The 24,508-nt window shown below is 47.5% G+C and overlaps 1 protein-coding gene across 1 annotated transcript in view; it reads right to left on the reverse strand.

The window, feature by feature from the left end:
• Positions 1–24,508, reverse strand: part of EXTL3 (exostosin like glycosyltransferase 3) — a 43,034-nt gene that overhangs the window by 7,287 nt on the left and 11,239 nt on the right. The window contains exon 2 of the mRNA XM_033145181.1: positions 3,127–3,254. Within this exon, the coding sequence (XP_033001072.1) occupies positions 3,127–3,254 (128 nt within the window). The remainder of the gene's footprint in view (positions 1–3,126; positions 3,255–24,508) is intronic.

Genomic DNA, 24,508 nt, shown 5'->3' on the forward strand with positions numbered 1-24,508 from the left:
GTGGGAAGGGAAGAGATGGAACAAGGCGGACAGACTGGGGACAAAGAGCGCCACTCAGCCCACACAAGCAGCCCTCTCACCAAGCAGACGGCGGCTGATTCATACATTGTTTTAGGCGGACATCACAGGGCGTTCGTTGTTAAGCCGGGCGGCAAATATTCAGCAAAGAAAATGGGCAACACTAAGAACAGAGGCCGACTGTAATGCAAAGCTTTCCCCACACCCAGAGGACTCCCCCTTCACACACTTTCTTCTTGACTTTTAACATCCAGCTTTTTGTTGGTTTCTACCCTTTCCTTCAGCAAACGCACGCACGTTTTGTTTCTCTTCTGTTTATTGTAATGATAATAGAAATAGCTCGTCCTTCCTAAAGTTACTGGTAGGACAAGGGCAGGACTGTGAATCACAGCCACTTTCTTGGGGAGAAGAAGGAAGAGCTGGATTTCGGGGCAGCAAACCAGAGCTTTTGCTTACAGAGCCGCACATTTCACAAAATGATCCTGCTACTATTTTACCTTCTATGGCTATTACATTTTACACTCCAAGAAGCTCAACAAAGCTCAACTCCAAGAAGCACATGGTCTATGTATCTCCCGCCTGGATTAGATTAGATTAGATTAGATTTATTTATTGTCATTGTCCGTATATACACAGTATACACAACAACGAAAATCAAACACCCAAAGACCGGATTTACCATACACATTTGCACATATCTCCAACACTCGCATCCTTATTAAAACATAATCTATTAAAACATAACATAATCCAGAGTATAACATAACCTATTAAAAGCATAGCATAACCTAAAAGCCGGTCTCATTCCTTACTACTCACTGCTTACTATTATTTACTACTGACCCTGAGATCATTATTAAGTGCAATCAAAGCTCTGGGATAGAAACTATTCAGAAGGCCTGTGGTTCGAGTTTTCATTATCCTGTATCTTCTGCCCGAAGGCAACAGTTCAAAAAGGTTGTGAGCAGGATGGGTGGGATCTCTCAGGATGTTTTGTGACTTCTTCAAACAGCGAGACTACGACAATGCGCTTTATGTGGGGCTCCCTTTGAAGGTGACCTGGAAACTGCAACTAATCCAGAATGCGGCAGCTAGACTGGTGACTGGGAGTGGCCGCCAAGACCATATAACACCAGTCCTGAAAGACCTACATTGGCTCCCAGTACATTTCCGAGCACAATGTTGGTGCTGACCTTTAAAGCCCTAAACGGCCTCGGCCCAGTATACCAGAAAGAACGTATCCACCCCCATCATTCAGCCCAGACACTGAGATCCAGCGCCGAGGGCCTTCTGGCGGTTCCCTCACTGCGAGAAGCAAAACTACAGGGAACCAGGCAGAGGGCCTTCTCGGTAGTGGCGCCCGCCCTGTGGAACGCCCTCCCATCAGAAGTCAAGGGAATAAACAACTACCTGACATTCAGAAAATACCTGAAGGCAGCCCTGTTTAGGGAAGTTTTTAATGTTTGATGTTTTATTGTGCTTTTAATATTCTGTTGGAAGCCGCCCAGAGTGGCTGGGGAGACCCAGCCAGATGGGCGGGATACAAATAAATTATTATTATTATTATTATTATTATTATTATTATTATTATTATTATTATTATTATTCAATGCACACACACCCTACAAGCTTTGATGATTATCTGGAGTGAAGCCCATATCTCGAGTGAGGTCCACGTCGGGGCCATATATGGCTATACAGGCCTCTCCTCATCCTCTTAAAAACAAGATTTATAGAGGGAAAAGCAAATCCCGCCATCTCTCCATGTCTCCCCCCCCACCGACTCCTGACACAATGCCAGCTTCATACACGTGGTTGGGGCTTATTCCCCTTCCTACAAAAACACTCCCAAGACTCGTCACGTTGTGCCGGCAAGGAGCAGTCCCTCTTGCGCTGCTATTATAAATAGAGGCACGTTGCTAAAAATAAGGATTTGTTGCAGCCAAGCATCTGCATGCGGTGGGAATTTAGAGCAAATGCAAAGAAATAAGACCCCGCAGCTAATTTTTCCTGAAGATATCCTCTCTTGCAGATAGGGAGAGTAAGATCCATGAACAAGATGCAGTTTCCTTTGCTGGGGGGCCACGCAGGAGAGCAGAACTCCTCGGGAAAAGAGGAGGAGAGGACAGAGCCCCTTTGGCCCAATGCTCAAAAACAGTCTCTCTCACATGCAAACAGAGAGGGAAGTGTAAGTTAGAACTCAAAGCAGAAAGGACAGCGTAATTATGCAAGTGGAAGGGAGGGAAACCAGCCTTGTTTGGTGCTTGTTTGGCCACAAAGTGCTCAGTGGCTGCTAAAATGGGTGGTACTCCCTTGGGGGGGATTTCCAGGGGGGCACTAAGAGGCAAGAGGGCAGCAGAGGGACATTAGAGGTTTAAATGGCTTTCAGGCTTTGAAAAGCTGGTATCACTGGATCAAATTCAGAGAAGCGGACACGGGGCAATGGATTCAAACTACAAGAAAGAAGATTCCACCTAAACATTAGGAAGAACTTCCTGACAGTAAGAGCTGTCTGACAGTGGAATTTGCTGCCAAGGAGTGTGGTGGAGTCTCCTTCTTTGGAGGTCTCTAAGCGGAGGCTTGACAGCCATCTGTCAGGAATGCTTTGATGGTGTTTCCTGCTTGGCAGGGGGTTGGACAGGATGGCCCTTGGGGTCTCTTCCAACTCTAGGATTCTATGATTCTATGAAATTCATCAAACAGGCATAGGCAAACTCGGCCCTCCAGATGTTTTGGGACTACAACTCCCATTATCCCCAGCTAACAGGACCAGTGGTCAGGGATGATGGGAGCTGTAGTCCCAAAACATCTGGAGGGCCGAGTTTGCCTATGCCTGGTTTTGAATAAAGGTGCAACTAGTTGTTACCATTTTGAATTTTACTGCATTATCTTTCTTTGTGTGCAGGGGAGGCTCTGAGAATGAGGTAACGGAACCAAGATGGCGGGGACCCGAAAATGTTCGGGAACCGCTGGGTTAGCTGAATGGGGGGTTGATGGAGAGAGGCAACAGTGAATGGCCCCGATGGAATGGGAAGGAAGGGCAGAGGCTGTTGGGCCTCTTGGCAGGATCCGCCCCCTGCCTGTTAAAGGGCAAAGTTTTTGGCTCACCGGAATCCAAACATGATCTCGTCATGGCGCAGGTGGGCGTCGTCGTCAATGGACAGGATGGCCTCCGTCTCAATCTCATCCCAGGGCAAGAAGCGGTTGTTCAGGCTGTTCTTCTCCGTGCGCACCACCTAAGGAAGAGAAGTCATTTTTTTCTTTAAAAAAACAACAACTCATGCTGGTGAGATCTTGCAATGGACGTAACAGGGAGGCTGTTTCCCTGTTCCAGAGATCTCCTAAGGTATCACACAAGCATGGAGACACGGAGCCCCCCCCAACAGAACATGCACATGTATGTTGATAACAGCAGCCTGGCAGAAGGGACTCTGGAGAGAATGATTTGGAGCAGAGAGTCTATGGGGGGTGAGCGGGTGCTTAACTACCCTCCCAGTTAGCTCTAAGCTAACCTCCCCTGAAGATGCTGCTGTCCGATAGACAGGTGGAGAGTCCACCTTCAGCCAGCCACCTATGACTTGGGACACCTTCAGCCCTTGGACTTAGGACTGCTTTCTGTACATTAACAGTAGGGCTCTTCCTTAACGGTACTATGTCCAGCTATAGGTAAGGACAGAGTGCTTGATTTTTATTTTTTTTAAATTAGACAATACAATACATTACATTTAATATATACAATACATACATTACCTACCTACATACCCAACGTAAATGCACCCAAGTGTTTGACTTCGAGTTATTCTCACTGTGCTATTTTACAATCTGGTGGTCTATACGCATTTCATTTTTGTTTCTAATTTTTTCTCTCTACACAAATTTTACTATAATAAAGATAAAGGGACCCCTGACCATTAGGTCCAGTTGTGTCTGACTCTGGGGTTGCGACGCTCATCTTGCTTTACTGGCCAAGGGAGCCGGCGTACAGCTTCCAGGTCATGTGGCCAGCATGACTAATCCGCTTCTGGCGAACCAGAGTAGCGCACAGAGACACCGTTTACCTTCCCGCTGGAGCAGTCCCTATTTATCTACTTGCACTTTGACGTGCTTTCGAACTGCTAGGTGGGCAGGAGCTGGGGCCGAACAACGGGAGCTCACCTCGTCGTGGGGATTCGAATCGCCAACCTTCTGATCGGCATATATTCCCCTATTTTCTAGATTCATTCTATATCTGCCAGGAGATTTATCTTATCCGTATAATTCTTAAGGTGTTCATTGAAGATTATCCATTCATTATTAACTTTTTGTATAGTATTTCCTCCTATTCACCCTAACTTGGCAGGATGTAAATATTCAATGATTTTTACTAACTAGTCTGTTTTGGTGGGCATATTGTTACTTTTACCGAGTGCTTGATTGCAGCATGAATGAAAAACAACCATCCAAAGTATCTGAAGAAGTGCGCATGCACATGAAAGCTCATACTAAAAACAAACTTAGTTGGTCTCTAAGGAAGGATTTTTTTAAATTTTGTTTCACCCAAAGGATAAATGGGCATAAATCTGACAGCAGGAATCGCAAGACAGAGAAACCATTAGGAGAACATTTCAATTTCCCAGGACATTCCATACAAGATCTCAAAGTAGCTGTCATATTACAACAGAATTTCAGAAATAGACTGGAAAGAGAAGTTGCTGAATTACAACTTATTACCAAACTTAAAACCATGGAGACACCTGGTCTGAATAGAGACATTGGATTCTTATCTCATTTTACATGATAAAGCTATTTTTGGTCATCTCACCCATTGCTTTTTCCTGTAAGACCAATTGCAGTCGTTAACAGTCGTCAACAGGTTTACCACACCCATCAGCCAATCACCCATTCCCACCACCCTTCTGAGTAATACCCCTCCCCATCCTCTCACTATATATATAGGGTCTGTTGACTTTTGTTTCAGTGTATCTGAAGAAGTGTGCATGCACACGAAAGCTCATACCAAGAACAAACTTAGTTGGTCTCTAAGGTGCTACTGGAAGGAATTTTTTAATTTTGTTCCGACTACAGCAGACCAACACGGCTACCTACCTGTATCTAGAACCATCCTAGAGAAAAGCCAAAACTGCTAGGTTGGCAGGAGCTGGGGCAGAGCAACGGGAGCTCACTCTGTCGTGGGGATTCGAACCACCAACCTTCCGTTCGGCAGCCCAAGAGGCTCAGTGGTTTAGACCACAGCGCCACCCGCGTCACATGGGGCCAAAGGCAAAAGTAGACAGGGAAATGAATGCAATTTTTACCTTTGTACAGAGGGGTAGATTGACCAGAGTTCAAGGACATATTCCAGCCAGGCAAGAGAACTCAAGGAGGGTGTAAAGCAGGGCTGGCTGGGGATGTGGCCTGGGGAGAGAGTTCTGATGACCAAGCAGAGGATTTTTAGATCTTATTATGGTTTATCTGGAAATCATTCAATTTGGTTGCGCACTTTTTTGATGTCTTTTATTTATTGTTTATGACCACTTGTTGTAATTAAGTAAATATTTTCACTTTGGAATGCCTCCTTGAGCATGGCTTTTAACAGTGGAAAGGCAGCTTACAAATAAAATGATGATTAATTGGGGGGGGGAGGTCCACATTTGGCCCCTGGACACAGGTTTCCACATCTCGGCTCTTAAGATGTCCATTTCCCATTCTAAAACGCAAAAGCTCCCTTTACCGCCCCGCCCCCATGCCTACATTTTTCATACACTGAGCAAAGTCTTTAAACAAGCATAGAGAAATACAGCATTACGGCGGTGAAATGCTATTAAATAAGATTACACTTGGATCGCATTAACAAAAAAATAAAATCTGGCGCTGAAACCATTAACGGTGGAAAATATTTGTCGGAAGGAACCAGGTGACAGCTGGCATGATTAAATCCCCGCATTAAGGCAACATTAGTACTTTCCCCTGTCAATAGCGGGAGAGAGAGAGAGAGAGAAACATGGAACATTCAACAAGCAGGCATTTAGAATGTTCCAAGAAAGATCCATCAAAAGCAGAAGGGAAATCCAAGGTAAGCGAAGAAGGCAGATGTCCAGGCTGAATGGTGGAGGCACATGGTGGGCATCGTGGATCATGCAGCGAGCAGCGCACTGAAAGAGGCGCACGACGCACCTGCGCTCCTCCCCCTGCCTTTGCAACATCCCAGCAGCGCCTGGCGAGAAGAGCCCAGGTCACCTGGCCAGCGGCGAACGAAGCCGCCGTGACACCCGGGGAGGGACATCGCTGTGTAGGGCGCATGTGTGGCGTTGCTACGTACGATGCATGCGCCGTACGTAGCGACGCCGCACATGCGCTGTACATAGCGGTTTGCTGGCGGTGGCGCTCTAGTGCCATATGGACGGTGCCGGGATCCTCTGCTCGTGGCTGCAGCCGCAAAGAGAGGATCCTCCACATGCAGCTGTAGCGGCAATGGAGGGATCCCACCGCTATCTGTACAGCGCTCGAGCGGCGACGGCAGCAAACTGCTATGTACAGTGCATGTGCGGCATCATGATGTACAGCGCATGTGTGTGATGCTGCACTGTACGTAGCAGTTTGCCGCCAGCTGTGCTGGCCCCAGGGGCTTGTCTGTGAAGCGAGGTCCAAGTCCAGTCCTGGGTCTAGGGGTCCAAAGGAGGTCAGTCCGGCGGGGAGCGAGGCAGGGAGCAGGTCGAGGTCCAAGGCAGGTTCAGGCACGAGGTTGCACGTTGAGCACACGCTTGCAACTAAGTTGCTCATGCAACTTGGGCTGGGTGTGGCTGGCTTTTATCTGGCCCTATGCTTAGGGCGGCCCCGATCCTCTGGAGACTCACCTCTCCTCCGGGCCTGGAGGCGAGCACTCCTCCTGTAGGCACTTAGCTCTCTTCGCCTCTCTGTCCTGAGCCTCTGCAGCTTAGGAGAGGCTGGTGGGTTACTGGACCCAGGGGCTGCCTCAGCTTCCTCTGATGAGTCTGGGAGTGGAGCACCTGCAGGCAATGGGTCCTCCCTCCCATCAGGAGCCAGAGCAGACTCTGCTGGTGCCTGCACCTGGGGATCCAGCACAGGTGGGGATCCTTCAGGCTCAAGCCCTGGCTCAGCTGCTTCTGGAGGTGGGGAATCCTGTGCAGGCTGGAATCCCTCAGGTTCAGTATCTGAGTTTGACTCCCAGGCCACCACACCAGGGCTGGGATCCTCTGCTCATGGCTGCAGCCCCGAACGGAACATCCTCCACATGCGGCTCTGGCACAATGGCTGCTCGTGCCGCCACGGTGGGGCAAGCAGCCACGGGGTGTCTTCTTTCACCCCCCCCCCGACATGGCACCCAGGGTGCACCGCACCCCCTGCACCCCTGTTGCAGCGCCACTACACCCGGCTTTTGCTAGGCAAGCGCACACAAAAATTACACCACTGGGGTTCCCGCTACTTGCTTTCCAAAATGCACCAGCACTCACCAATGTGCATGGAGCAGCGCTTCTATTTTAATGAATTTGCGTATTATTAGTTTCCAAGGTTTGTCACCGCCTTCCCTGGGACAGCTTACAGCAGTGGTGCTCAAAGGGTGTGAGAGGAAGATTCAAAGACAATCAAAGAAACACTTAAAACTTTTTTAAAAAAAAAAATATTTGCAGAATATGCATAGCGTTCTGTGTTATCAATCAAGCACCGGTACGAGTTGTTTCATTTTGCTTTCCAGCATGTTTCTTATCAATATCAGTGCAGCGCGAGCAAATGTTTATCCTGAAAAGTGTGGCCCAGAGAGGAAAGTTTGAGAACCGTTGGCTTACAGCAACGTAATATACATATCAAACCATTACGGTTATTTATTTATTTTAAAAAAAACAAGCAGTTTCAACCGGAACAGAATACTTATCCAGAAAAAGAGGTGGGAGCCACTAAACAAAATATCTTAACTGCCAATTGACAGGGTAAAATGGAAACAGGGAGAAAGGCAGAGGGCCTTCTTGGTGGTGGCTCCCTCCCTGTGGAGCGCCCTCCCATCAGATGTCAAGGAGATAAAGAATTACACAACATATGTGAATTACTGGCATCTGAAGTCCGCGTATGACAAGGAAACAGGTCACAACGTGGGAGGGAGGAATACACAAAACCTCAAAAGTTCACAGCAGTTACACATTTCAAATAGCCAAGAGGGAATAATTAAAGATTATATGCAGAACATCAGCCTTTCCATTTCCCGGACCTTAAATATTAAGCTGTCCAGACTTCACGGTGCATTAAGGCAGCTTTTAAATCCTAGTTCCATGCAGCTTTGATAGTAATCAATAATAATGATAGCAGCAAGAATAATGCAGCTGTACATATATAGATTTCTGCATAACGAGACAATATTTATTTGGAGATGTTTAAGATGCAAACACCCTGCGGATCAATATACCGGTAGTCTAAGGAAGCAGCTCAAACGGTCACATTGATTCCCCTGCTGTTTTTCCTGTAAACGTGCCGGAGACCGAAATCCGAACATTGCCTCCAGAGGAAAGAGAGAGCAGATTCCTTCCTTGTGCAACTGGAATGGGCAACCTTTCTGGAAAAGCAGATTAATGGACACCATAACTCTGAACACATTAATTGAAAGCAGGCGCCATTTAATCTCTGGGATTCCTTATAAGGAATCTGGGGTCGGTGTGTTAGAGGGTTGGGGTAGATAATACTGGTATTTAAAACAATATTTCTTTTTATTTGTTTACTCAGAAACCTATAACTCAATAATGTATTGGAGGAAACAAAAAGGAAACAATACTACCTGAAAACGATAATTAAACACACAAAATACGAAATCTGGTGACTCCATTCACATTTCCTAGGATGATGATAATGATTGCTATTGGGAGGTAGTAAAATGTCCTTTTTTCTTTTCTTTTTATCCGGTTTATAAATATCAGGGAATTGTCCTAGGGGGTCTTATTATATTCCCACTTGAAACTGAAAAGTTACTAAGAATTCACATATCTCACAGTAGGCAATTGAACTGCCTGGACAGCTCAGCTGGTTAGACTGTGCTGCTGAGGACGCCGAAGTTGCAGGTGCGACCCCCGTACGGGACGGCTGCATATTCCTGCATTGCAGGGGGTTGGACTAGATGACCCTCAGGGTCCCTTCCATTTCTACAACTCTATGACTCTATCATTATCTACCTTAATATATAAGGGACGCGGGTGGCGCTGTGGGTTAAACCACAGAGTCTAGGGCTTGCTGATCAGAAGGTCGGCGGTTCGAATCCCTGCCACGGGGTGAGCTCCCGTTGCTCAGTCCCAGCTCCTGCCCACCTAGCAGTTTGTAAGCATGTCAAACTGCAAGCAGATAAATAGGTACCACTCCAGCGGGAAGGTAAACGGCATTTCCGTGAGCTGCTCTGGTTCGCCAGAAGCGGTTTAGTCATGCTGGCCACATGACCCAGAAGCTGTACGCCCCTTGGCCAATAAAGCGAGATGAGCGCCGCAACCCCAGAGTCGTCCGTGACTGGACCTAATGGTCAGGGGTCCCTTTACCCCCTTACCTTTTACCTTAATATAGAAAATAACTTTTTTGCCATATTCTTGAAAATGAATCTTCCTCCTTTCTTTGCCCTCCAGGATACCTCGACAGGATTGAGAAGAGAACCTATAAGGCTTACTGAACTTGAAAGAAAGCAGGGCAGCCACAACCTCCACAAACTCAAAAAAAAAAAAACCGTGCAGAAGCCTTGGTGGACAGACTTTAATATCTCAGATTTTAAGGTCCACCAACCAGAGGTGGGTTCAAAGAACGCGTGCAGTTGGAATGAAAGGAGAGGTGTCCTCTCAGCACTTTCTGAGCCTGGGAGCTTTGATCTGAGCACGGTAACCCAACTGAGCTCATAACCTTACCAAAAGTTTCCCCCTGCTTACCTCAAGCTATCTTCATTGTGGTGGCCTAACTCAAGCAGGCAGTGGGGGGGGGGGCTTTTTGTTGATGTTGCCGAATGTTACACAACTGGGAGACAGACAGCCTTTCTAAGCTGGAGCAAGTCACTCTGAGATCTTCTGCCCAGCCCTTCCTCCCAAAAAACTTGGTGTGTGTTGTTGATGGGTGAGGTGGAAGCAGTGGGGACCTTGGAAGGAAGTGACCACGTTCCTCTTGGGATTCATTATACAGAGGGAAAGGTAAGGCTGAATGTAGTCAGACGCACACTCTGGACTTTAGCAAAGCTGATTTCAAATAGCGTAAGAAACTACTGGGTGACATCCTGTTTAGGGAAGTTTTTAGTGACTGCTGTTTCAATGTAATGTTTCAATGTTTTTAATCTTTTGTTGGAAGCCTCCCAGAGTGGCTGGGAAAATCCAGCCAGATGGGCAGGGTATAAATTTATTATTATTATTATTATATCCCAGGGTCAGAAATACTCCGAGTGAGGGTTGTCCGTGGTGGATGGGAGTTTCTTAAAAGCGAGATATCGAAGGAACAATCACAAATAATTCTAACAAGAAAGAAAAAATGGGATGCACATTGGAAGCCTGCAAACTGGGTCTTGTGTCTCCCCATGTGCTTGAACCCTGCGTGTGGAGAAAAGGACGAGCAAATAAAATTATGCTTGGAAGGCTCATGCAGGAACCGGCCTTGGGGCTACAAACTCCACCATGCCCAAGTCTCTTTGACAAGGAACAGACAACCATTGTTGATTCAAGACAACAACTCGGAGACGTGGCCATGGAAAAACACAAACACCCACCCACTCTCTTTCTCCCCCAAGCACTGGGAACCAGTAACAGCAGTCAGCTGATGGCAGAGGTTCCCAGTTGGTGGGTGATCCGCAGACCCCAGGAGGTCCTTGTAATCCACCCAGGGGGTCCGTGGCACCATTCGGGAAACAAATGCAACTGTATATCAAAGATGTCAAAAGTTGGGGGTCCATGCCTTGGCTTTTGAAAAACAGGGGGTTCACAGTACTTAGCTAGAGGTACTGACCTAGAGGTACAACGGGAACAGTCAGCTGATCCCAGTCCCTTAAAAGAGGTCACAGAGCTTGCATTCTGCTGGAAGGGTGAAAAGACAGAAAGTTCATCGCAAGGCCAGAGCCGTCAGTGCGCTGCAAAGACACCCATTGTTCCCGGAGTCAGCAAAATACAAAAATGATGCTGTAGGGCGACAAACCCCTCGCTTACAACATCTCTTGCTCTGTGACAGCAGCCCACAGCACAACAATATGCTTCAAGGAGGCACCCTCACATTTTACTTGGGGGAGCCTCGCTCTTGGGTGAAACTGGCTCACTCGCTGCCGCATTGGAACACACAAGTAGACTTGGCAGAAACAACCCCCTGCAGCCATTCTGGGCAGATGAGAAGTCCTGGGAATGGCTGAAACCTTTGTTTCGTTAAATTCCATCACATGGCTTTGTGCAGCCAATACGTCCTTCCGTTCTGGAGTGAAGGGCCCCGGGTCAAGGTTTCAGAGGGCAGACAACGCCATTTCACTTGCTCTCACTTGCGTCACTGCAGAGACAAAATCGGATTGGCTCTGGCATTGTGATGTCATGGCAGTCACTATACTGTCCACCCTATTGGCTGTGAGCATGAAGTTAGTAAGAAAAACAATGCAATTCCAAAGCACTGGATGGTCTTGGAAATAAGGGTTACGTTCACATGGCTTAGCGCCACCACAATGGCTCCCGGGGAGGAGATTGCAGCCTCTTTGCTCTTCCCCAGACTTTTTGGATCAGTGTGGCTAAGCCAAGGTTGCCTGAACCCAGAATCACGGTTACTCTCTCCTCCTCAACCACAATCTGGAGCCAAGGTTTGTCCTATGGTTTACAGGTAGTGGCTAAGGAGCAGAGACCTTAACTACGACCCTGCATTTGGGCAATATGCTTAGCTGTCGTCCCACAAATACAGCATGTTCACGTGGTCACAGTAAGCCATAGTGTGGCTCACTGCAATGTACAAACCAAGCCAATGGCTGCATGCAACCCCCCAAGTGAAAGGTGTAAAGAATTGGGAATGATTCCCCCCACCCCATTCCTGGAAGGGAAGCTTTTTGCCTCCAAAATATTGAGGGCCAATAATTTGCCACCGCTGTGGGTACCTCCGTTTAATTTTAGATTTTTAGATTTTCAATTCCAGCACTGCAGTGATATTGTTTGACATTAATGGCTCTATTTTTTGCTCCTCCTTCGTTGCATCCAGTGGCCAATTAAAATGTATGTTATTTCTTATTGGATTTACTGCATTTATAGCCCAACTTTTCCTCCAAGGAGCTAAAGGCGGCATACATTATTACCCCCTCCTCATTTAATCGCCACAACGACCCGGTGAGGTAGGTTAGGCTGAGAGGCAGTGACTGGCCCAGGGTCAGCCAGCGAGCATCATGGCTGAGTGAAGATTTGAACCCTGGTCTCCCAGGTCCTAGTCTCTAACCACTACATCACAACGGTTCTCACAAAAACAACACAAACGTTTATTTACTAGCCTGATTCAGGTAACAGTTGATAACAAATTGTGTTGGGGGGGATACTATTAAGATGGGTGAATGTTCCCTTTGTACTAGGGGCCTATATGTCAACAGCACTACATGAAATAATTTAATACACAAGCTATTGTTTCATATGTCACCAATTTAGGAATTTGGGCTCTGTCTAGTTGTGAGTGACTGTGCGTGCGTGGAAAAATCAAACGGTGGCAGGGAAAAGTAAAATAAATACAGCCAACTGCATGCCCTGTTCCATTCAGACCCATTACCACTGGGAGGTTTTACACTCAATTCTTGAATTAAATGTCAAATATAATTTGCTGCAGGAAACAGGGGAGCATGTCTGTGCCCTCAGAGGAATTTCTGACAGACCAGCTCTGTGCGCTGCACTTAGCTTCTGCCGGGAGGAGAGCGGATGCCATGGACCTCTCCGGATGAAAAATGAGGGCACCTCAGCAGAAACGTGGGACTGCTACTGTTTCCTTGTTAACAAGTCGAGGCGCAAGCGGAGGAAACGGTCGCTGGCCAGAGTTTGAGTCTTCCCTCACTCATTTTGGTCAAAACAGGCAGCTGACTTTGAGGGTCTGCTTCAAGAGGCTGCGTATCCCACTGCAGAAAGCTACTCCTGGTGGATCGGTCTTTTTCATGTTATCTGAAATCTGTTGGTTTGAGTCTTATGACCTCAAGCAGAGTGGACTTGAGGAATTTTGGGGTGGCCCTCAGCAACATTTGATGCCCCTCCCAGCCGTTGTGCTGCCTTCCCAAAGCCAGGTAAGGGAGGAACTAGGCTTTGGGAGGGCTCTAGGAGCATGCCAGAGCCTTGTGCCTCCTTCCCAAAACCCAGCGCCTCGCTTAGCCTGCTTTGGGAATCCATTGCTAGGGGCATGTGTCAAATACTGGCCATGGTCTCCCCCTCAACAACACAGCACGTAGGGCCTGTGGGTTCTGCAAATTCTTGCAGCCCACTTGGTACAGAAAGTTGGACCGCCCTGCCCTAGAGGAACACTTAGCAAATGCTTACAGGAAGTCCCAGAGCTGGGATCCAGGTGCAATATTATTTTTCCCACTTAGGATTCCCAGCAACTGATATTTGGAGGAATACTGCCATCATGACTAGCAGCCACTGGGAGCCTAACCAGTACATCAGTCTAATCCATTCTATAGCAGGTGTGGGGAACCTTCGGCTGAACCACAACTCCCATCAGCCCTTGCAACCATAGCCAATGGCCAGAGATGATAAGGAGCTGTAGTAAAGCAACACTGGGATGGCCAAGGATTCCCCAGCACCTGCTGCAAGATCAGTCCTGCCAAGCCAAGCCACAGCTTGGGAAGCCTTTCCTGCCCACAGGGAGGTGTCCCAACTTGAAGCCCAGATGACTCACCGCCACATGAGACTGTTGCACGCAGAGCACCAGGGTCCCGCTTCCAGCCCTGGGTGCAGCAAAGTGAATGCAAAGCCCATCCGGGGCTCTGGAAGGCGCCTGTTTTTTTGTTGCCTGCTTGGGAGGGGTTGCTAAGCGCCAGGAGGGCAGAAAAGCTGCACTGAGATTGACAGGTGACGAACAGAGGTCAGTGCTAAGCAAACATTAAATGGATAGTTACAGATGGGATGCAAATGTGGCCAGCGCTACCATTTTTTTTTATGCAGCCATTTCCAAAAAAAGGAAAGGTGAGGTATCATCTAAATTTGGAAACTAAGATGCATCTTGCAGCAGTGCCCGAGAGAGTCAACACTCCCCCCTTGTGAGGGTTCACGGGTGTTCTTGCAAGCGAGTAGAGCTGCAGGCAGACTGGAGCATGGTTAGCAACTTCATCTGAGGGTTCTGCCAAATTAGGAAAGCCATCCGTCAGCGCCGTGTCTCCGTGGGTGTTCTCAGCAGTGATGGAAAGGAGTATATTTAGACAGTGTTTTGACACTGTTACTTAAAGCAAGGTTAGCACTGTGGAACAATCGCTCATTACGGCTCATCTAGGAGCCCCAAGAAAGAGGATTCGGGGACCTCCTGCTTCAGATCCTCGGCCACAGAGAGCAGGGGAAACAGGGTAGGGTACCGGTATGTGCTAATAGCTCAAGCTCACAGGGTTGGACAGCAGATCACATTTTTGGGCATTATTTGGTCCTTCTATTTTGTCTCCGGGATGTGCTTCCTGGCAGGGTGCAGGCTCTGCTCTGGCAGGGAAGTGGGAGAGAAGGAGGAGACCATGATGGGCAAAACCAGTGCTTTTTCCCCCTCAGGGGGTGCTCAAGGGTATGAATTACCTGCACCTCTTTTTGTTGCCGGAGTGGTACCTATTTATCTACTTGCACTCTGATGTGCTTTCAAACTGGACCGCCACCTTCTGTGATATATATAAAAATAAAAAAATGTCCAGTAGCACCTTAAGGTAAAGGGACCCCTGACCATTAGGTCCAGTCGTGTCCGACTGTGGGGTTGCGGCGCTCATCTCCCTTTACTGGCCGAGGGAGCCAGCATGCAGCTTCCAGGTCATGTGGCCAGCATGACTAAGCCGCTTCTGGCGAACCAGGGCAACGCACAGAAATGCCATTTACCTTTCCGCCGGAGCGGTCCCTATTTATCTACTTGCACTTAGACATGCTTTCAAACTGCTAGGTGGGCAGGAGCTGGGACTGAACAACGAGAGCTCACCCCGTCACGGGGATTCAAACCACCGACCTTCTGATCGGCAAGCCCTAGGCTCAGTGGTTCAGACCACAGCGCTACCCACGTCCCAAACTTTTTCCTCCATGGACCACCCGAAAATTGCTGAGGATCTTTGGCAGGTGATTTTTCTGCCTGCTGCGTGCGGCTGCTTTATCATTTTTAATTGTATTTTTACGGCTTCTTTTATTTCTTATGTACTGCATTTCATTGCATTGCGATTTGGATCCCATAGTATTCAAATCTGTATTGCAACAACATGCAAAATACTAAGAAATGAAAGAAGTGATCAAATCTAATTAAAAATCAATATGGATATTTCGCGTGGTAGAAGTGCCCCCTCCCGTCTTCAGCCACAAATCCAGAGACACACCCCAGACCACCAAAATGAAACTTGGGGAGTACGGTTCGGGGACTGAACTGAGCAGCTTGCTCCTAATTCAGCCGCCTGGTCTCGTCTCCCCCCCCCTCCAGCCTCCCTCTGCTCATTTTGTCAGTACATCCAAGAGCAAGGAGAAAATCCCCCTGATGCAAGCAGAAAAAGAAAGACGCCGCCGCAAATGCGTGACCATTTGCAAAGCCTTTTGAAACCAGGTAGGATCAAAGCCGGCGCTCTGAGTGCCACATGTCATTAAGCAAGAGGGGCGAAGTCGACAGGATCAAATATGAAGCACTCAAGCCCCACTCTCCTTGTCAGCTTTTCACTCTTGAAAAAACACCTTCTTAACAAGCTCGTCTGCAAAAGCAAAACCCTCTCAAAAGGCTCTCTCGCATCTCATCTGCATAAGCCATGGGTAGGCAAAATAAGGCCCAATCGCCTTCTAAATCCGGCCCGCGGAAGGTCTGGGAATCAGTGTGTTTTTACATGAGTAGAATGTGTCCTTTTATTTAAAATGCACCTCTGGGTTATTTGTGGGGCACAGGAATTCATTCATTTTTTCCCCCAGAATATAGTCCAGCCCTCCACAAGGTCTGAGGGACAGTGGTCTGGCCCCCTGCTGAAAAAGTTTGCTGACCCCTGGCATGAGCGAAGATTTCCCACTCTGCAGTGCCCTCAGCTTGCCAGCTTTGGGGGAGCTGCCTGGCAAAGCCCCACTGTTCCCAAACTCCATTCCTTCTGTCATAAGAATTCTAAAAATAAGCCTTCATAAATTTACAAAGCAAACACATACATAAGTATATAAACCACGTGTCTAAAATAGTACAGGTGAGCAATCCGGGAGTCATTTTGACTCTCCCAGCGACCTCAAATATTCCTCTGCAGTGAGGGAGGCAAATGGGAAACCTCTCCATTGTCTTTTGCTTACCTGTCTTAAGGGCATATGTGTGCATGAACAGGGTGAGCCTGTGACCTGGATTCAGGAATTAAAGTATCTACCATCACAAAAGAATGGCCGGGCTGTCCAGGTAATGCAATCAGTGACCATTATTAGGTATCCTGGCAGGACCACCTCCTTCTGTGATATATATAAAAATTAAAAAATGCCCAGTAGCACCTTGTTGTTGTTGTTCAGTCGTTCAGTCGTGTCCGACTCTTCGTGACCCCATGGACCAGAGTACGCCAGGCACGCCTATCCTTCACTGCCTCTCGCAGTTTGGCCAAACTCATGTTAGTAGCTTCAAGAACACTGTCCAACCATCTCATCCTCTGTCGTCCCCTTCTCCTTGTGCCCTCCATCTTTCCCAACATCAGGGTCTTTTCTAGGGAGTCTTCTCTTCTCATGAGGTGGCCAAAGTACTGGAGCCTCAACTTCAGGATCTGTCCTTCTAGTGAGTACTCAGGGCTGATTTCTTTGAGAATGGATAGGTTTGATCTTCTTGCAGTCCACGGGACTCTCAAGAGTCTCCTCCAGCACCATAATTCAAAAGCATCAATTCTACGGCGATCAGCCTTCTTGATGGTCCAGCTCTCACTTCCGTACATTACTACTGGGAAAACCATAGCTTTAACTATACGGACCTTTGTCGGCACCTTAGTAGCACCTTAGAGACCAACTAAGTTTGTTCTTGGTATATAAGCTTTGGTGTGCATGCACAGCACACGAAAACTTATACCAAGAATATCGACGGCTACCTATTTGAATCCTTATGTGGGGGTGGTCTCTGGCTACAGGGTGGGCAGTTTCAAAATTCTATACAGTGGTACCTCTGGTTGTGAACGGGATCCATACCGGAGGCCCGTTCGCAAAAAGAGCGCAACCTGAAGCGCCGTATCTGCGCATGTGCACGGCGCGATTCGGCGCTTCGGAGCATGCACAAAGTGAGATTTAGCGCTTTTGCACATGCGCGTGCACCGAAACCCGAAAGTAACCCGTTCCAGTACTTCTGGGTTTGGCGCATTCGTAACCTGTAGTGAACGCAACCAGAGGTATGACCGTATAAGGGCTTGCGTACCATCGTTCGGGGTCCCTCCTGCCTCCTGCGTGTGGCAGTGAGCGCCCAGTTGCATCAGTTAATAACGATCAGGCTTGCTAGCCGCTTTGCTTCTCAATAGTCTCTGGTTGGCCTCTGTTATTTTCTCCTTCCGATAGGGAACCTACTTAAGGACTCTATACGGGCACTTGGATACCCCATAAGGGAAAAGGAGCATGTTGTTTCTTATAACACTTCAAACAGCTGCAAAGGAGGTCACTTGCAAGAAATGCTCCATGTGAGACACGATGGCAGTTTAACCATGCCACAAGGCCAAAGCACTTGCACGAAAGGAGGCTGAAACAGATTTCGCCACGAAAACACAACAGTCGTTTTCAGGACAAAAACATCTTTTTCACAAGAGATTCAGGGACCAACAGCTCTGCTGTTTTAAGGTTTAAGGGCTTCTGCATCTTCAAGCAGAATTTCTGCTTGGTGGCAGAGCATCTAATCGTGAACAATTTCCACAGCAATAGTAAAGCAAACCTCCAGCGCATTGAAATTACATTTCAGTGTGCGGAACGGGTACCATTTGCACGAACTTGTACGTATCAAATGCATTCACTCAGCAGTGCAAAATGTAGAAGGCTTTAAACGATGTGTTCTGCAGCCTCTCTCCAAAACTGCAGGCTAAGAAAAATCCAAAAAAATTATCAGAGAACTGTGCTGGGACTTATTAAGTAGTGGGTGGACATGGCAGACGACACAGTGATTCTCCAAGCAGCTCTCTTTATTCTCAGGCTGGAACAGAACTGGACTGAAGGGCTGAGCCAGCCTGCTTATATAGTACTCAGTAACATGCAACAGTAACAACTCTCTCTAGCTACCCAATCCGTGAATGGCACTCTCAATCCTTCAATTGCATGTTGTGGACCTGAGTGAGAACTGCAGCCACGGTGGGCAAAGTAAAACTATATACACAACACCCCTAGTGGCCTAGGGTGAGAACTTCCAATACATAACAGGACTAGTCTCTCCCCTCATGCACAAAACCTTGCTTCTACATGAGAGATTCAGCTCCAAGGAAGTACTGAAAAGTCAAGCAGATATCAAGCAGCTCAAGGTAAACGTAACCCGTGCCAGAAGTTTATTCTGGAGTTAAATTAAGGACTATTCAATTCTACAATTGCCAGGCATTTAACAATGGCCAAATATACCTCTTGAAATTCAACTTGTTGAAAATATTTATGAATCAGCTGTAAATCATAGATCTCTGAGCAATTTACAACAAGCTGAAATCCAGCAAAACATACATTTTGATGGAACAGCAGAATACCAAAAGTGCTGGAGGAGACTCTTGAGAGTCCCATGGACTGCAAGAAGATCAAACCTATCCATCCTTAAAGAAATCAGCCCTGAGTGCTCACTAGAAGGACAGATCCTGAAGTTGAGGCTCCAGTACTTTGGCCACCTCATGAGAAGAGAAGACTCCCTAGAAAAGACCCTGATGTTGGGAAAGATGGAGGGCACAAGGAGAAGGGGACGACAGAGGATGAGATGGTTGAACAGTATTCTCAAAGCTACTAACATGAGTTTGGCCAAACTGCGAGAGGCAGTGATGGATAGGCGTGCCTGGCGTGCTCTGGTCCATGGGGTCACGAAGAGTCGGACACGACTGAACGACTGAACAACAACAAAAAATTAACATTCCTAGCAGGGAGGGAACCGCCAGAAGGCCCTCGGAGCCGGACCTCAGTGTCTACCTGATTTTCTAACACTGATCTACACCAGTTCCCCAATTTGTTCAAGGTGTTACTATGGGTATATAAAACCCGTAACAGAACAGAAATATATTCTTCAATGGTTTAGTTAAGCATGCTATCAACTGAGTAAATTTTCATTTAACTATATGCATTCAATTTAATTTTTATTTCTTTCAATATTTTCCCAGGTCATTATAAGCTCAAGCCTTATTTCAGACATTGCGCTATATCGAGATACCGTAATGTTCAGCTGGCGATACATCGTGATATTGAAAACCAGATATGGCCCAGCCTTACACCTGCCTCCTTTCTACTGCGATGGATGCTCTGAGATCTTATTTCTGAGGCAGGAGGCACCTCCAAAAGCTCAGCCAGGGCGGTTGCTGTCCTGAACAATCCCAGCAAGAGCACTAGGCAGCTTGGAAACCCTCAACCTGGCAGTGCCAACAAAGGCAATATGCAAATGCCGCAGATAAAGCAAAGGGCCCTCTGAAAACTGTGAGAACCAGCTTGTTCCGACTGCAAAGCTCTTTGGAGTCCTTCCAGTTTTAAAGTGCTACAAAATGCACATTCCTGAAAAATAAATCCTTTTGATACGGATCTGCAAGATAAACATACAGAGTTCTTGCCAGCACTCCAGTCCTCCCCAGAGAGCCCCACCGATTCAGGCAGTGGAGTTAAAAACATCCAGAGGCAGGCAGGCAGGCAGGAATGCCAGCATTTACGGAGTCACCTTAAACCCGCATTTAATTTGGGTTTTTGGAAGGTGTTAGGAAAAGTGTAGGAAGCTCTTTCCCGTCAGCTACGCACCAGATCTTGCTCCAAGAAATAAGGGAGGCAAGTTCCCCCACTCATCCATCCTCGCCTTGGCGCCCAGCCTACAGAAACAAATCTTGCCACCATCGCGTAAACAGAATTCTTTTTGTGGAAGAAAAAAAAAGGAACAGAAATCCGGACTGAGATTTCAGGGCAAAATAGCTTTCCTCCACCTTTCTGTTTAGGCCACATAAACTTCCACCTCCTTTTCAAAGCAGATTTGGTCCACACTGAGGCCTCCTAAAACTTACCAGGGGGTTGACAATCTGACAGCTAGGGGCTGCTGTTGGGGTACCAAGTCACCCACAGAAGGCAAGGGTGTTGCACCCATGGCAGAAGCCCAAGGGTTCAGAGTCCCCCTCCTCCATTATTGCTTCAGAAATGTGATTAAGGGTCCTGCCAACCTTATCCTGGGCATCTGAATGACTCTTCCAGTTCAAAATGACCATTGTAGAGCAGGAATTTTTTAAAACAACGCACAGGCTTCAAAAGTGCTAGAAAGGGCAGCTAGCCTCTGTGCACAGAATATGGACTTCAGACTAGTGATAGTCTGACCAAGTCCAACCCTCTTACCTGAATGACGTGGCTGTTACATTGACTAATCACTTCCCATGAAGCGTGCCTGCTGGGATAGCTCCGTCGGTAGAGCATGAGGCCTAATCTCAGAGTTGCGGGTTCAAGTTGCGGGTTCAAGTCGAGTTCGAGTTGCGGGCAAAAGATTTCTGCATTGCAGGGGGTAGGACTCAATGACCCTCGTGCCCCCTTCCAACTGTGATCTCAAAGCAAACAGAATAAGCACTTTTCTGCAGCAATGGGATCTATAAAACAAAATGTCAAACCCGGTGCTGGATGGTTTTTAATTGCACAAGGCAGACCACCTGGATGAAACTTGCAGAGCACTGGTGTTCCACGGACCATGGTCTGGAAACCTCTGGGATGTTACACTGGCCGGCAGTGGCTCTCCAAGCACTTCAGACAGGGGGACATTCCCACCCCTGCCTGGAAACACTGGGAATTAAATCTGGGACCTTCCGTATGCAAAGTACATGCTCTGCTGCTGAGTTACAGCCCACCATGCTTCTCTGAGCACGGCCAGGGTGGTCTTCCCAATGGTTTCCCTGAAAGGTAGGGATTTGGGCTGGCCAAAATATCAATATATCATGTCCAAAACCGGTTTGAAGTCCATATTGTGCTATCGGTTTCATAACTATTGACCTGGCAATATATCATGAATCATGATGTGCGTGTCTGCTATGTAAGGCCGTGAAGCCAATGCTTTTCTCGATTCCTGCAGCCCCTATTTAACTTTGCTGGATCAGCTCCCTCCAGCCGTGGGGCAGCAAATCACAAGAGCAGGCGCTGGCAAAAATCACAATGCGGGGGGAACCATGAAGCCAGCCCATGCCTCTTCATAGCTCCATCCTTATTTCAGACATTGTGATATATCAGTGTATCGCAATGTTTAGCTGATGATACATCACAATGTTGAGAACCAGATATTGCCCAGCCCTAGTAGGGATGGGGAACCTGTGGCTCTCTTGATGTCCTTGGGTTTAAACTCCCTTCGACCCAATCAGAATGGCCTTTTGGCAGGGATAAAGGGAACTGTTGGCCAACAACATCTGCAGGGAGACAGGTCCATCTTCTTTCTTCTTAGGCGATCACTCATAACCGAGTAAGATTGTCTTCCATCAACACGGTCTTAACAGTGAGTCCGTAAGTGACTGTGGAGGCCAATTCTGGATTTGCCAATCCTTCCACAGTGGGGACGTGGGTATATGGGTGGGAGTTGATCACGGTGAGGGTTTGCCAAGTGTGCCTTCCTCTTAGCACGTTTCTCCCTTTCGTCCTGAGTTCGAGCGTCTTCAAAACCCATGACACCTTTGGTAAAGGCTGTTCTCCAATTGGAGTGCTCGCAGGCCAGTGTTTCCCAGTTGCCGGTGTTTATACTACCTTTGCCTTGAAGGAGTCTTTGAACCTCTTTTGTTGACCACCAGCATTACACTTTCCCTTTTAAAGTTCGGAATAGAGTAGTTGCTTTGGAAGACGATCATCAGGCATCCGCACAACATGACCAGCCCAACGAGGTTGATGCTGAAGAATCATTGCTTCAACACGGGTGATATTTGCTTCTTCCATCACACCCAAAACCGTCTTGTGGTCACTCATGCCCACCTGTAGGCCTGACTCTGACTCGGTAGAGCTACTATCTAGGAGCATCACAATCCTATCTGATGCCAGCAGACATGAATTCTGCCAGCGTACAAGCTGAAGACGCATCTGAATGGATCCACTGCCAAGCTTGCCCTGCAACACACAGGCAGGTAACCGTTTTTTGAATTTTTGTTCCCTTGGCAACTTGAGAATGTTTGTACTTACCTGCAAGTCTGAATCGCATGCATACAAATGTGGGCCTCTCTGCATAATCACTGCGAGGCAATGCGCACCCCCTTGTGTTTATACAATAGGATGCAGATTAGCATACACACATCTGCCTCGAGGTGCACAATGAAAGGAGCGGGGGGGGGGGGGGGAGGCAGCCTTGAGTGACAGGTTTATGCCTCGGCAATGATGGAAAGAAACACTCCGTCCTGCCCTGTAGCAGTCGCAACAGACTGCTCAAGAGTAGAGAGCGCCTTAAGAGTGGGAAAAGGGGGAAGACTTGCAGCAGCGGCAGGTTGAATATTCATGGCGAGGGGGTTTAACAAGAAATGCTAGATTGAATCTTTCCTACAGGGACGCACTCTTTGCTCGAGTACAAGCTCCGGGATTCTGCAGGTGGGAGAATTAATCCAAATCCTACATACCACATTCCCAGAGGTACAGCTAATACTGGGCTCGTGGATGTATGCATATTCATCCTTTATGTAAAAAGAGGCAGCTCCAGTCTCCTGCCAAACTGAAATGCCGGCAGAAACTTTGCATTTGCCACGGGGGTTCTCAGCGGCTCCCAAGCAGCTTTATGGGACCAAATGAAACCCAATGCAGCCGAGAGGCTGTGGCTCAGTGGGAGAATGTGTGCTTTGTACACAGAAGGCCCCAAGTCAAGACCCCTGTCATCTGCCGCTAAAAACGTTTAGGTAATAGAACACGAAGAGTCGGACACGACTGAACGACTGAACAACAACAACAACAATAGAACATGAGAATGCCAGCCCTAACCAGCCACAATGGGCACGGCTGTTGGGGCAGTGGTTAAAGTTTGCCCTCTACGAAAGAACTGGGGAAGTTTGAGCCCATTCCAATAAAGGTAAGAGGTAAAGGTAAAGGACTCCTCGACGGTTAAGTCCAGTTAAAGGCGACTATGGGGTTGCGGCGCTCATCTCGCTTTCAGGCAGAGGGAGCCGGCGTTTGTCTACAGGCAGTTTTCTAGGTCATGTGGCCAGCATGACTAAACCGCTTCTGGCGCAACAGAACATCGTGATGGAAACCAGAGCGCATGGAAACGCCATTTACCTTCCCGCTGCAACAGTACCTATTTATCTACTTGCACAGATGTGCTTTCGAACTGCTGGGTTGGCAGAAGCTGGGACCAAACAATGGGAGCTCACCCCGTCATGGGGATTCGAACTGCCGACCTTCCAATCGGCAAGCCCAAGAGGCCCACTGGTTTAGACCAGTGTTTTTCAACCACTGTTCCGCGGCACACTAGTGTGCCGCGAGATGTTGCCTGGTGTGCTGTGGGAAAAATTGAAAAATTACTTTATATATAGTCAATATAGGCACAGAGTTACATTTTTTAACATTTTCTAATGGTGGTGTGCCTCATGATTTTTTTTCATGAAACAAGTGTGCCTTTGCCCAAAAAAGGTTGAAAAACACTGGTTTAGACCACAGTGCCCCCCAGTCCCCATTTTTAACCCTTTTTCACAATTCCAGTGGGATCCCTGGGCACTCACTTTTATTTTCTTCCAAAGAGATGAAAGGCTCCCATTGATTCCAAGAGGCAAAACTGACCATTGCATTTGAGGATACTTTTGAAGAGTGGGTAAAACCTGTCCAAGAAACTCCATAGGCTGGGGTGGATTTTGGAGCCCTGCAGAAGGGTGGAGTCAGATATGCGAGCTATAGTCCTTGCAAGATACAAGCCCTTTGCGGTAATAATGGCAAATATTTTGCACACGCTCAATATAAAAGAATTTGAATATGCGTAACTATTCAGTGTTAATTGCTTGCTAGCTACTGCGCATGTCATGGATTTTCCCCCTAAGCTTCCTAAACACAAGGTCACAGCATTGAATGCACCAGGAGAGCTTTCACAATGCATATTTGGATCAGTCCCCAGCTCTGAGGGAGTAGAGAATATCTGTGTTCAGATTGCTCACCCATTACAATCACATTGTTAATAAAAAGGATGCTTGGGACCAGGGGGAGGAAATCAGCTCCTCAGCATTAATAGGCCAAAACACCCAGATTTAGCAAATGTGTGCATAACTCTAGCCACATGAATAATCCCTATT

Source organism: Lacerta agilis, chromosome 3 (genome assembly GCF_009819535.1).
Source record: "Lacerta agilis isolate rLacAgi1 chromosome 3, rLacAgi1.pri, whole genome shotgun sequence".
In the NCBI taxonomy this organism is placed as follows: Eukaryota; Metazoa; Chordata; class Lepidosauria; order Squamata; family Lacertidae; genus Lacerta; species Lacerta agilis.